Consider the following 13,909-nt stretch of genomic DNA (forward strand, 5'->3'; position numbering starts at 1 on the left):
TGGTTTTGGAAAAAGGTCATGGTGGCACAAACTTTTCAGTGCCACCCAGACATGCAGTGAGTGTAAGCAATTACAAATCATCCAAGTAAGCAATTAAAATTGATCTAGAAGGTCCTACAATACATCCTTGATAAAGTGCTGGAATGTGGAGAGTTCAAAAGGCATAACTAAATACTCAAAATGCCTGTGCCAAGTCTAGAAGACATGTCATTTTACATTCATCACCAGCTCTGACTCGCAGCCAGTTATATGCTCCTGAGAGGTTGAGCTTGGTGAATATGCAGGCAGGTTTTAGCTGAACAAGAAGCTCTGGGATGAGAGGCAATGGGTACTGGTTATGGATAGTAACCTGGTTCAAGGCCCAATAGTTGACCCATAGGTGAGCTGTTTGAAATGGAGGCTCCCAGCCTTCTGGATGAATAGGTCAGGGGCTTCAGCGGGTGAAGTGGGCTTTCTCATGAATCCCTGGGTCAGGTTTTCCTTCAGATACTTTTTGAGGGCAGCAAGTTTGGACTCTGACATGGCGTAGATGTGTCCTACTGGGATCTTTGTCCCCAGTTGTAGGTCGATAAGGCAGTCATAATCCCAGTGTTGGAGGAGGACCTTCACATTCTTCTTCTCAAATATGTTGGCCTATTCCTGGTATTTTTGAGGCAGGTTGGGTCCAGCCTCCAGAGGCTATACTGCCTGGGGAGCAACAGTGGTCAGGACCCCTGCTTGAATCATAGGGTGGGCAGTTGTCCTGGGTTTCCGGCAGTGCTGCTGACAGTAACCAGATTCAAAGCAAATTTCCCAGGCTTTCCACTAGACAAGAGGATCGTGGCACGTGAGCCAGGGAAATCCCAGAATCAAGGGGGAATGCAGGGAATTGATCACCCTGAAGTATAATGCCTCACAGTGCCCAAAGATATTCACCTCTGGAATGGTGGTCTCCCATTTCATAGGGCCATAGTTTTTCATACATTAGAGATGAGTTCTAAAGATGAGCTCTCCTATGCTGCGGTGAACAGGAGTTCACTGCTTTGCTGAATACTTCGTAGAATACTCAATGGCGTTGTAGCATAACTTTTATTTTCTTGATGTTTACCTTATCTTAAAGCGTTAGGTTTGTTTTGAATAATTAAAAAATATCTGGCTCCAGGTGATAAAGAAAAAAATTGTTTTTTCCCATTTTTACTGACTGTCCTTCAGATGAAAACTGTGTTCTTAAGAAATGAAGAGGGAAAGCATAGGAGGTTTGGTGGTGGTTGAGAAGAAAAAAGAAAGCATTAATTGATTTAAACTATCCTAGGAATAAGGTTTGTGTTGGTTCAGAAACTAGAGCCAGGATATCTGCTTCAGGAAGTAGAGAAAATGGGGCAGGTTGGGAATTGAGAAAGAATTCTCTCTTTTGTTGAGGCTATAAGATCAGAGCATCTTCAAAACTTGATATACTAGTGATATTGCTGTTGTAATGGCTAAAAGGATATGCTTTTCTTTTCCCATGGCTCTGAAAAATATGTGCAAGTAAAACAGGTTTACTTGAAACATGTGTCATGTTACTTGGTCCTCAGAGAATAAAATCTACTTCTGCTAACAGATAATGAAATTATTCTTTCAAATAAAGTGGTAGAGGCTTGTATTTTTGGTGCCAAAGTTCCTGTCTTCTTTGAAATCTTGTGCTGGTGGGTTATTTTTAGTTATTTGTTTTTGAATAATCTGAGAGGCACTCTAATGAATCTAAACACATTCTGACAGTTATTTGTGAATCCAAGTTGAAGGCTCTAGCATTTAAACTAATAGGATGTTTTGGGAACCATTTCCTATTGAATTTATATACAGATTTTTGTGGATCTTAATGACTTGTTAAACTGTAATCTGTGGTTTAAATATATGACCTGTTTATCTTGATCTCTGAGGCTTGCTTGATCTGCTGTATAATTCTAATTATGTGGTATTTATTTTAACTGGGTTACACCAGTGGGCAACCGAAGAAAGTGATTGATCAGTTGGATACATTAGTCCATTCTATTATTAACATTAACATATAAAGAAAACATTTATAATCCTATTCATTGTTATGAATATACAAAACTAATCATAATAGAAAAAATCTTTTGCAGTTGCTATTTAGGAATTGGTTAATTTTTTTCTCAAAACTTTTCTTTTACACATTCAACATAAGTAAAACTCACTTTTAAAAATAAAGTTTAGTGTTGCAAATACTTGTTTTAAAACAATTTCCAAAGTTCTGAATTCGCACACACAATTTTTAGACTACTGTTGGTTGTTTCTTTATCCTCCCTCTAGTGGCTAAAATAGCATCTGTTTTTATATATTTATGAAAGGATTTGACAGAAAATTGTCAGAAAAGTAGATTTAGTGTTCACTAACTATCCTTTCAAAAGAGTACTGAAAACACATTTTGTTACTTGATGAAATAAACAATTCTGTTGTCTTCTAGATTTAACGATGGACTCTTAAATGTGGAAGATGTTCTTACAAGTTTTGACAACACAGGGAATGTCTGTAAGTTAATAATTAATTTTTCTAAGTACAACATTATAATGGTGGAAACCAGCTTTATAACTATTACAATATGAACACACTATACTAGTGATGGACAGCAGTTTTGGCAGGCATGATGCAAGATAAGTTTTGCCCCTTTCCTGAGAGCTGCTCTCATCCACACCCCTGAGTGGCAAAGTTTGACCCCTGTGGGGATCTACCCTGGAGTTGGAGGAGTTTAACCTTTCCCTAGCTCTGTAACCACCACAGTTTTATATAGCAAGCAAGGATCTCAAGCTCTGAAGTTGGCAGCAGCTGTAGGGCCCAGGAAGGGTTAACCTGACGCTTGGTGGTGAAATCTGATGCTACCTTTCAGTACTTTCCACTCCCTGCCTCCATTCTGGCACCTTCCTTTACTTGAGCATTGAGGTCTCGTGTGCCACTTGTGGCATGTATGTTGCAGGTTGGCCACCTATGCTCTATAACAATCTAATTTACCTGGGAAGCATTGATACTATGATAATGGGTGCTGTATAAAAGCATGTGGTTAAATGTATGTTTAGGCTGGTTTACAATTTTAATATTGTATACTATATAGAGAAATCTTACCGATGCAAATTATTATTTTTCTCTTATCAACTTATTTTATTTTTGGGTGTAGAGAGATCTATTTTGCAGCAGGAATTGTGAACATAACTGTTGTATGTAGCTTGTATTTATGAGAGACTGAATTCCTCTATCCCTCCATTGGTTATCTATAGAATAATGAGCAGGTTCCTTTTATCAGTAACTTGGAATATTTTGTAAATTCATTGCTTTGGGGAAATGCTTAGCAGCAACATCTAGACCATAAATAGAGCAGATGCTCAGAGTCCTTACTTCATCCAACCATAACTGTAACACAGCATTTAACTACTGGTATCAGCAATGCTCTCAAAACAGATTGTAGATACGGTAACTTGTTCTGATGGTTTTAATCACTCACAATGTTAATATGACCCTGTCTAGCCTTTCTGAGCCTTTTGAATTGGGTGGAATATAAATGTAATATAAATAAATAAATAGTATCAGGTTCCAAAACTGAACCTCGTGCTACCTTTGTGTGCTAGAGTGAAGAGTCCTCTTACCAAACTGCTATTACTCATATAGGTATTTATAGATTCATCAAATCACTCCTTAACTTTCTCTTGTACAAACTAAATAGATCATCTCCTTTAAGCTTTTCACCCTAGAGCACGTTCTGCAGTGTTTAAGCATTCATGTGCCTCTTCTTTGGACCTGCCTCAATTTTGCAGTATGCTTGAATTATGGACACCAGGACTAGATACAGTATTTCTGTAGCAATTACATCAGTACAAAGCATTGATGCAATAACTCCTCTCTACTTCTAGTCATTATTGCTCTATTTATTCATCCTGTTTTCACCACAGTATTATGCTGAGTGCTTATGTTCACACTGGTCGTCAAATCTTTTTGACACCACTTCCTAGGATAGCTCCCCATTTTGTATGCATGGTCTTCATTCTCTGTGTTTAGATATTTGTTTGTACTGAAATGCATATCATTTCCTTCTGTCCAGTTTGCAGAGTGATCCAGGATGGCTTTCTATAAGGCTCTGTTTACACATGAAAATATTTGCCAGCCTGCCTGTGTCATAACACTGATAAAATTTGATTTCTTACTTGATGTGTGTGCCAGAAAAGCATACTATAGACTAGCAGAACTGCCTGTCACAGCCATGGGAAATTTTCCCCAGCTGGACACTCATCAGATTGCTGTGTTTGGAACCTATGTTCATAAGGTCGTAGATTGCAGAATTGGTTTTCTCTACCTGGCACATTTTCTGGTTAGAGTCTCTTGTTTATCCATTTATTGAAATGGGATCTTGCAACCAAGCCTCCTATAACTGTTGGGGCCTGTGCTGATCCTTTGGAATATCCAACAGCATAAGCATAAGCTTTTCCCAGAGTTCCAATCTTACAGATAGTCTGAGGTCTTGTTTACAGTACAGACAAGCTGGGAAAGCCTCCTTACAGTAGATGTGTATGTCGATAGAAGGAGTTTCTTACCAGTAGTGCTCCGCTACCTTCCTGGACAACAGAGACTAACCCAACATAACATAATTGCGTCCATGTGAGGATGTTTGCTAGCATACTTGTGAGTCATGGCCAACAACCCATGTAATAGCTTAGTTGGCTAACACTGTATCTCCTGTAACTTAGTTGTGTTCCCTTCCTCACCCCCATCCTTCTATTGTTAGTCCCTCGCTCGGGCGCTATGTATTTCCCTACCGGCTTTGTCAGCTTTTTTGGATTCACAATCCTAAACATTTACACTACATCTGAGTTTATAGTTTACCTCTACAAGGAATGTGATAACTGAAGTAGATAAATACTCAGACTTTGTTTAAAAAATAAGTGCCCTTAATAAATGCAAGAGGTTGTGAGAGGGAAGGAGTTTTATGGGCAATATCTTTAATTGGACCAGTTGCATGGTGGGTATAGACGTAGACAAGCTTTTGAAGGCAATGCATTCTTCTTCAGGTCTTAAGTCTATCCCCACCATGCAGCTGGTCCAATAAGAGATATCACCCATGAAAATCCTTGCGTGTTGCATATTTCCTGGACCATCATTTCTAGAACATCACTTAAGACTACCAGAAGTAGAAGTTGATATCATAAGTCAGGGTGGCCAACCTGTGGGATGTATGCCACAAGTGGCAAAGGCAGTCTCTGTGTGTGACTTGTGGGAAACTGGGGAGGGAGTAGAGAACACAGCAAAGGATATGGAAGTGAGCAGAAAGGAGATAAATAGATCAGGCAGGTTAAGGGAATCAGAGTAGCACTTGTGAGGGTTATGGGGCTAACCAAAAAAAGTTGACCCTCCCCTCCCTGCCATTGTCCTAGGTCATCTAATTTAGTCCTTCTGTGTTGCCGGCAACCTTTACTTTAGTTATGGTAAGTAATGTAAAATTTGGTAAGTGTCTGCACACATTTCCCTGTCTCAGTCTCTTTACTACTCTTGAACCTTCTTTAGGCATTGTTTACAGTCCTTTAAGGAGTTCAGGATCACACCCTTGTTGCACATGACTTCTTTCCCCCGCCTAGTTTCTGTCTTTCTCTGTTGTTCCTGCAGTTAAGAGGAGGTAGTGAGGGGAGGCCCTGTGTTTATGAAAGCATGTCCTTTTGTTTCCTTTCCATTGCATCCTCATTGTTTTGCTATCCTGCCACTTGAATGGGAGTTATTAAAATGTAACAGCTTTTCGTTGTCCTTGGTCAGTGAGGTATGTGAAACAGACTTGGTAGTATACAGCTACCAATGTACTACATAAGCTTTTGATAGGGACATTTAAGGAATAGCATTCCTATATTCCTGTAGGGGGGTTGATCCATCATGTCTGTCCCTTGCAACCTTATGTTTCTATGTTGTCTTTCAAGTAATTGAAAGCAGTTTTAAGTAACATGGGATAAAGAGCAGGTTTTTATGGAACCCCATTAGAAAACTTGATGGTGGCCCTCCATGTACAATTATATTTTGAGTCCTTTTGTTACAGCCAGTTTTCAGTCTGAACAGTATACGCCATGTTGATTTTTTTTTTGCATTATTCAACTTCTCAGTCAAAATGTTTTGCAGTTCTAAATTAAATGTCTTTCATAAATTTTAAGTGTATTGCTTTGACATGTAACTTGATCAAACAAAAAGATATCAAATTTGTTTGACAAAATCTTGTTGATTTGTCATTAATTATATTACCCTACTTTTAATTCTTGATTAATCAAGTCCTACATCAGTTGTTCAGTTGTTTTGCCTGGGATCCATGTCAGGCTGGCAGGTCTTGAATTTCATGGTCAGCCTGTTAACCCTTTTAAAATATCATTATTCTGTTAATCTGAATCTGACATAATTTTATCATCTTAAACCAGGACTTTACAATTTCTGAGTGGCCGGGGCTGCAGTCCCTTCTGCCACATACCATGTGGAGTCGCATGCCTTCTGAGCTCCCTGCTGTCACATGGGTCTCCCTGTCACATGACACATTTCCCTCCCCTCCCCTGCACTGCCCTGCCCTGCCACCACAGGTCCTCCTGAGCTCCTTGGCCACAGGCTCCCTCAGCCCTTTGGGTGGTTCCATGACATCTCCAGGGACAGGAAGAGACAGCAGAAGCTGGAGGATGGAGGGGGAGCCTGAAAACTCTAGCAACAGAAGAGTGATAAGGGGAATGATGCCCAGTCTGGGAGCTATAGTTTAACACCTTCAGATACGTACAGACAGTCAAAAAGCCCAAGGCTTAATCTGTTCAGTCTTCGCAAGTTAATTTAAGCTGCTGATAAGCAAGTAAACAGACATTTACTTTTGATTTTGGAAATGCAGCCACATGACTGCAGTGGCCCAGGCTAGCCAGAAGCTGGGGGGTGCTAGAGCACACCTCCCTGCTCGGCTGGAGCAGACAGCTTGTGCCATGGCTAGCCCACCCACCCTGCAAGGGAGAGGCGGTGTTATGGGCGAGGTGCAAAGCATCCTGGTATGCTGGGGAACTGTCAGTTAACTTGAATCTGAAGGGGATCTGGGACAGAAGTTCAGTAAACTGATTTAACTCAAATTAGTTAAGTGAAATACTACATCTATCTAGGTGTATCTTAAACCAGTTTTGGCTATTTTGAAAGTGGTTTATGTGCACTGAACTTCTGTTGCATTGCAGAGTTGAACTGGTTTTCAATCCGTTATACCACTTTATGTGTAATTTCTGGCCCTAGCCTTGGAGGTTGCATGTAGCTCACAGGCCATTGGTTGGACAGCCCTGTCTTAAATAATATTTTATAATAAAATTGATACCTCTGACTTTCTTCTTCATTCCTTCATTTTTAAGGAAATATTTTGATTAGATTATTTATTTATTTTGAAGTTAATTATTTCTCTGTTTTCTGGATGCATTCTACTCTGATTTTTCTAATATATTTTCTTGTATACTGCATATACCTTTTACCAAAAAAAACCATAGCAGGAAATTGTAGTGCAAATTATATGTGCGAAACATGGTAAGAGTAATTTCTGCCTTGCCTGGCAAAAGCAAAAGTAAAATCTGTACAGGACACACAGGGAGCAGAACAATTAGCGGGTTATCTCTGTAGCTGGTGCTGTTATTTACTATGAGGAAAGATCTCTTTTTCTTAATTCTTCATTCTGCTACTCAAAAACAAGTTGGTATTTTATACCAGGGTGTGTTGTATGCAATAAAATATGGTATGAATTAACAACCTCTTTTTAAATATAAACCGGATGCTGTTTTTTAAAGAACTCTGCTTTTATCAAGTAACAGCCTCCCCTAACAATCTTGTTAAACTTTAAAACAGAATTTCTTTAGTATTTTACAATAAAGCAACTAATACTAATATAGCCAGCCAGATATATTGATTGTCTTTTATACAATGGCAGCCTCTCCTATGAGATTAGTTGAAATGTTATAAACTTTAATGGTTTTGAGGGTCGTGTTGTATAAAAATATACGATTTATCTACAGAGGACTCTGCACAGGTTTCTGCTTAGATCTCTACTTTTGCTTGAAATTATTTTGATTTAATTATCAGATATGAAAAGCTTATAAGCATTTAACTATTTTGTATATATAGTACATATATGGTAATTATCTGAAAGATGAATATTTGGACTACAGGTAAACTTTTATGCACTTAATATGTTTTTATTAAGTGTATGTTTATATAAAGGATTTTGTAAAAATTCAAGTGTTTAATGTATTTCTATAATGAGTGTTTCCTAAACAGCTACATCATTCTTCGTATCAAATATGATTTTGTTTCTTATTTTTTTCTGATAAATGTTATAACCATCTTTATTAAAACCATATACTCTAACAGATTATGTCTTGTTAAATCCTGATGTTTAATGTATAGTTCATTGTGATTTAATCTGTGATCTGGGTCCTTAAATAGTTCAATTACATCCCTGCAAATAATTAAGAGTAGAGTGGGTGCAAGTAAATATTACCTACCTGTTGTACACTTCCAGGGACATTAACTCAGTATAAGATGTGCCACTAGCTGGCAGCATTATATAAAATATGAATAGGTGACTTTCAAGGAATACATGTGATAGGTTTCAGAAGTATGACTTGGTATACACACAGAAGTCCATAAAAATTTAATTTAAAAAAAAACCTTGAAAAATTCTTCCAGATGTGCAGAAAAAGTGGCGACCTTGAAATGTGTAGTAAAGCAGTCTCTAGTGTTAATCTAAAAATATCTTGTTGAGACTATACCCATTTTCTGTCTGTTTTGAAAATATTACAAAGGATATAATTGCATTGAAAACAACTTTTTTAAAGAGAGTTTTTGGGGGTTATATGTTTCCTAACAACTTTTTTTTGATGCAGCAGATTGCAAATGAAATCTCTGTAGATGTCTCTTCTCTTAATACAAAAGTGATGTAGTGCCAGATGTGATGGTCTTCTATTGACAAACCTCTGTGCATAGGCAAGAAGGCCAGACTGGGATTTAGGAAGGTACATTTCTTTTTTGGACTATGATGTGACATCTGCTAAAATTTGATATGGCTGGTATGAAGGCAGTACTAACCTTGTCATCGGGCATTGCTGAGTTCTGGGAAATGTGGCCAGTGATGCTGAACCATTCTACCAGAGCTTCATTGATATCATGCAGTGGCATCTGTTAGCACTGGAGGCCAAACTCCCTGCTCATTTCAAAAGACAACAATACCCATGCTAATAAAATCATAGGAAAAAACTGCAGAGAACCTTTTGTGATTGTTTCATCACCTTTGTACTCTTCCAATGAAATGGGCAACAGAGGCCAAAATTGTTACATAACCCTCCTGTAACACAATCTGTACATGTATTTTAGTAAATATTAAATGAAAGGGAAAATTATCAGAATATTACAGATCTTCCTCATTACTCGGTGAAAGCCTAAACAAACTACAGTGTATCATTATGCACTGAAATGTAACAGGTTATGGAATGTTCAGGTAATCTCTGTTGATAGTATAAAAAATGTTCATCCACCATATTCTGGCGTCTAATTGTGACACAAAAGTAAAAGGTGCAAATTTACCAAAAGAATGATTTTTTTACTAAATAAACTTTCTCTTTGTCATGAGCTTTACTAAGAATTATTTACTAGGGTTAGAGTATTGTAGCTCTGATGGTCAAGAAAATGTCCATGAGGCAAAGATTTTTTGTGATTTTTTTTTTATTTTTTATTTATTTATTCTATTGGAACAACTGAAGAGTTAGGAGAGCTATTGTACAAGCTTTCATGTATTAGGTCTGAGAGGTGCAGACACAGGCTGAGCTGAATATCAGAGAACCATTTACAGTATACACAAAACACATGGATCAGCACTCGTGCAACCATAAAGCCAGTAACCATCCCGAAGCAGCAAGACAACTATAATCTACAGGCTCCCTGTAGCTGTAATCTACAGCCCCTGGGGTAGATTCGGGCCCCAGATACCACCACATCTGCTCTGTGGAGAACATTTTCAATATTGACCTTACCAACCTGAAAAGGACACTCCAGCAGAGAGAGGGAGAGATTGCATCTTGGAACAAATAGAAATACCATGCAATAACATATTACAGTACAAAAAGACAACTCCCATTGAAAACACTCTCTGGTTACTACATATGTATAAGAATTATTATAATTTATAGCCTATAATCAAAAAAGATTGGACTCTGAGAGAACTATTCCCAACTCCCCTATTCCTGGACTTCAAACAAGCTCCCAAACCTGGGCCAACTCATCATCAGAATCAAACTTCCCTTTGATCAAGAGACTCCAAATGGGACACAACCATGCCTCAACAATAAATGCAAAACTTCTCAACACATCTCTAGCACCACAGCAGTGAGCACTCTTTACAACAAAGCCATTAGAATCTGCAAACCCTACACATGCACATTACAGAATGGGGAATATCTCCTTCAATGTACCAAATGCCCTAGTGCAAACTGTGTGGGTGAAACTAAATAGGAACTACACACCAGAATGAACTCTCAGAGAAGCAGCATAAATGATGGAGACATACGAACTCCAGTAGGAACACATTTTTCACAGAACTCCCATTCCCTCTTTTACCTCCCAAATCCTTGTTCTTAAAGGGAATTTACAAAGGACCTCCAGAAGATGGGGCTGAGAACAGAAATTCATAACTCTACTGGACAGTAACTGGACTTTATGGCTTATTACATCCCAACAAATACTGCCAATAATAATAAAATTATCATAGAGAAGTAGGGCTGGAAGGGACCTTTAGAGGTCATCTAGTTGAAGCCCGTGCCAGGGACGGGATCTTCCCTATCCAAACCATTTTATATAAATCCATTGTCTAACCTATTAGTAAAACTACCCAACAAAAAGCCCTGACAAAAACCCGTAAGGTATAACACCTTAACCTACCACAAGTGGGGGGGGCAGGGGGGGAATCCCTACCCCCATCCCCTTCTTGAATGGTGTCTGGCTCTGCCATGAACTAGATTGCCCATACTATTGCACTTCTTTTGTCTTTTATATTGTCTTTATATTATAAAGGCTCCTGTTAATAACTTTCCACTTTAACTTCACAGCCGTCTTCCATCCTTCCAAGCAGACTGTATTAACATCAAACTTTTTCTCTTGTATTTAGCTCAGCCTGTCTGCTTCTCTCTTAAACCTAAGGAAGGGCACTTGATCCCTGAAAGTTTTTCCAAGAGCTCTCCCAACTATACAGTTGGTCCGATAAAAGATATCACAAAAAAATCCTTGCCTCAGAACTATTTAGTTATGCAAGCTTTTTCTCTATTTGAAACCACTGTATGTTCATTTTGTTTTCTTGCTAATTGGCAGTTTGTGTATCCAAGAGTAAAATTACATGTTCTGAAACTGAAAAAGCAGCAGAGGGTGCTACAGTTACAGAACTATCCCGGCATATACTCCAAAGTAGCTGCTGTGCTATAAGCAGGTGCAGTTACTGCAAAGGTTTAAATCCTCAGAGTTGAGTAGATTTAAATTGTAGGTCTTTTGAAGTCAGCTGACTCCAATTCTGTTTTAAGGAATATTTCATTTATAATGGATGGTGTATTAGAGCCACATATTTCCTGTATGTCTTTTTTGCCCTTCGGTAAAAATTCTGACCAAATAATATCTGTTTTTAGACTATGATGATGCTTTACTTTTTTCCTTTACTGGTAATTTGTATGACTAATTCCAATAATGATTTATTATAATATAATATTTCTTCTTTAAAGTTAGTCTCTTCTGGTTTCCAAAAATTATTTATCCTGGGATGGACTGAACAATTACACTGGTTTGCAAATATGTAGGAACTAAGATGGAGAGAGATGATATTTCATTGTTAAATTTCCTTGTTTCTAAATATAAGCAAGGTTATGTTGTAGTATACAAATACAAAGATCTCAGTTCCTAAATCTTTGTGCTATTGACTGCTGTATTGTACTCAGATAAATTAAGGTACGTGAATAGTTAATAAAAAAAAAAATCCAAAAATGGTCAAATGCTACAGCTGAAAACTGTAGCATAGATTCCTGAAGACATAACGACTGGATGATGATCATATTATTGAACTCTTACATTCTCTTCATCATAAACAACAGTAATTCATTAACAGATGTTAGAAACTATCATTATCTATTGAATTGTTTTTACTTGTGAATTTTGATTGAGAAGCTAGAAATTCATAAACATCAATTTTATCTTTTAGAATATTGTTATTATACTGCACATTTGATTTCCCTCCTCCTCTCTGCAGGTTCTATTTGAGTTTTGGAAAAACAATTATGAGCTATAAAACGTTACAAAATCTATTTGCTGCCTATTTATGTCCTGAGTACTTTCAAAATCTATTGTACTAAGAACAAGGTACTTTTCCTGTAAGTCCATCACCTCTTTGATCTCAATTTTGGGGAATCACTTAGTAAATATATTCTTTTTCTATGCGTATCTTCTTTTATTTAAGATTTTTTCAAATTATATTTATTATATCAAACTATAACTCTTCTCTAGAAAATAAAGACTATTAATATAACTTACCCATTGCCTACATTTTTTTTTACTTATTTGAAAATTTCCTCTCATGGAATAAAATTTCCTATTTTCCAAAAAAAGAAGCAAATTTCCGTTGTCCCATTTTTCTCCCCCTCAAATTGCTGGAAGTATAGGACTTGTTTTCTTTTCTGGCAGTGGAATGTGAGGTTCTGTTCACAGGCCTACTTGTTTCTTCACAGGTCTCACTGGGTAGGTGAAAGATATCTGAGCTCCTCTATGGAGAGAGTATGGCAGTGGCTGATTCTGTCATGCCTGGCAGGAGATGCCATCAAGCTACCTAGGGAAAAGAATAGGATGACAACCTTTATCGGCAGGAGAGGTTCATGCTGCTCCTCCATTTCATGTAACGTGTCACTCAGGTGAAACAAGGGAGTGAACCACACTAGGCAAGCACTGCTTCATAAGCTCCTGCTGCTCTTCTATTTTGGGGGCAGTCTGCAAGGAGAGCACTGCTTCAGAAGCTTATATTGCTCTTCTATTTTGGGGGCAGTCTGCAGGGAGAGGTACAGGAGTGTGAACAGAGGGCAGTGGGAGACAGATACACTTATTGATGCAGTCAGTGACAAACCCAGAAAGGAAGGAAGTACTCAGTGCATAAATAGAATAGAGACAGTGCGTTGGCTATAAGACTTCAAAGTTATTTGATAATGGGTTACATATACTTTTCTTCTTTTAGTCCTTTGATATAACATTATAACATTAAGTGTATAACAATGAATTAAGAAACACTGATTTAGTATAATTTGTTCCGTCCTTTATAGGTGGAAAAATTGAGGTGTAGAGACTAACTGATCAACTGAAGGTAGTGGTGGAACATTACTGTGGTAGTTAGAACTGAAAAACCAGTTCTGCTGATTCCTCATGCTGTATCTTATCTACAAGACAATAGTTCCTCTCTCACCTGAAGGGGATGTATTGCTGACATAGCTTATCTGTGTTCTCCCAGCCACCCTAACTCTTAAAACCCAATGTTAATTAAAAAACTAAGTAAGGGCAAGAAAGAACACTTCTGTCTTCACAGTTAAAAATGTCTGCTTCCTGCTAAAATTACATAGTTTTTATTAAGATTGAATTATTCATTCTGATATTATTGGTCTTCAGTTGTTTGAGAAGTGGCATTGGCTTTTGTATGCCCTCCAATCTATCCAAAATGAAGTGTTTTTAGAGGCAGTCTCAGAGATGACTTTTAAGCTTTTGTAATGTGTGATTGGGAAGAGTCCAGTGCAGAGCAACAAAAGTGATTATGGACCTGGGAAGCAAGACTTAGAAGGAAAGGCTGAAGGAACTGGGGTTATGCAGTCTGGAGAAGAAAACACTTCAATCATAGTCTTCAAATACCTGA

At 37.8% G+C, this 13,909-nt stretch overlaps 1 protein-coding gene across 2 annotated transcripts in view; it reads left to right on the plus strand.

The window, feature by feature from the left end:
* CAMKMT (calmodulin-lysine N-methyltransferase) overlaps positions 1–13,909 on the plus strand; it is a 396,999-nt gene that overhangs the window by 33,657 nt on the left and 349,433 nt on the right. For both annotated transcript variants that reach the window (XM_059718713.1, XM_059718716.1), the window contains exon 3: positions 2,444–2,508. In XM_059718713.1, the coding sequence (XP_059574696.1) occupies positions 2,444–2,508 (65 nt within the window). The remainder of the gene's footprint in view (positions 1–2,443; positions 2,509–13,909) is intronic.

This window comes from Alligator mississippiensis, chromosome 1 (genome assembly GCF_030867095.1).
Source record: "Alligator mississippiensis isolate rAllMis1 chromosome 1, rAllMis1, whole genome shotgun sequence".
NCBI lineage: Eukaryota > Metazoa > Chordata > Crocodylia > Alligatoridae > Alligator > Alligator mississippiensis.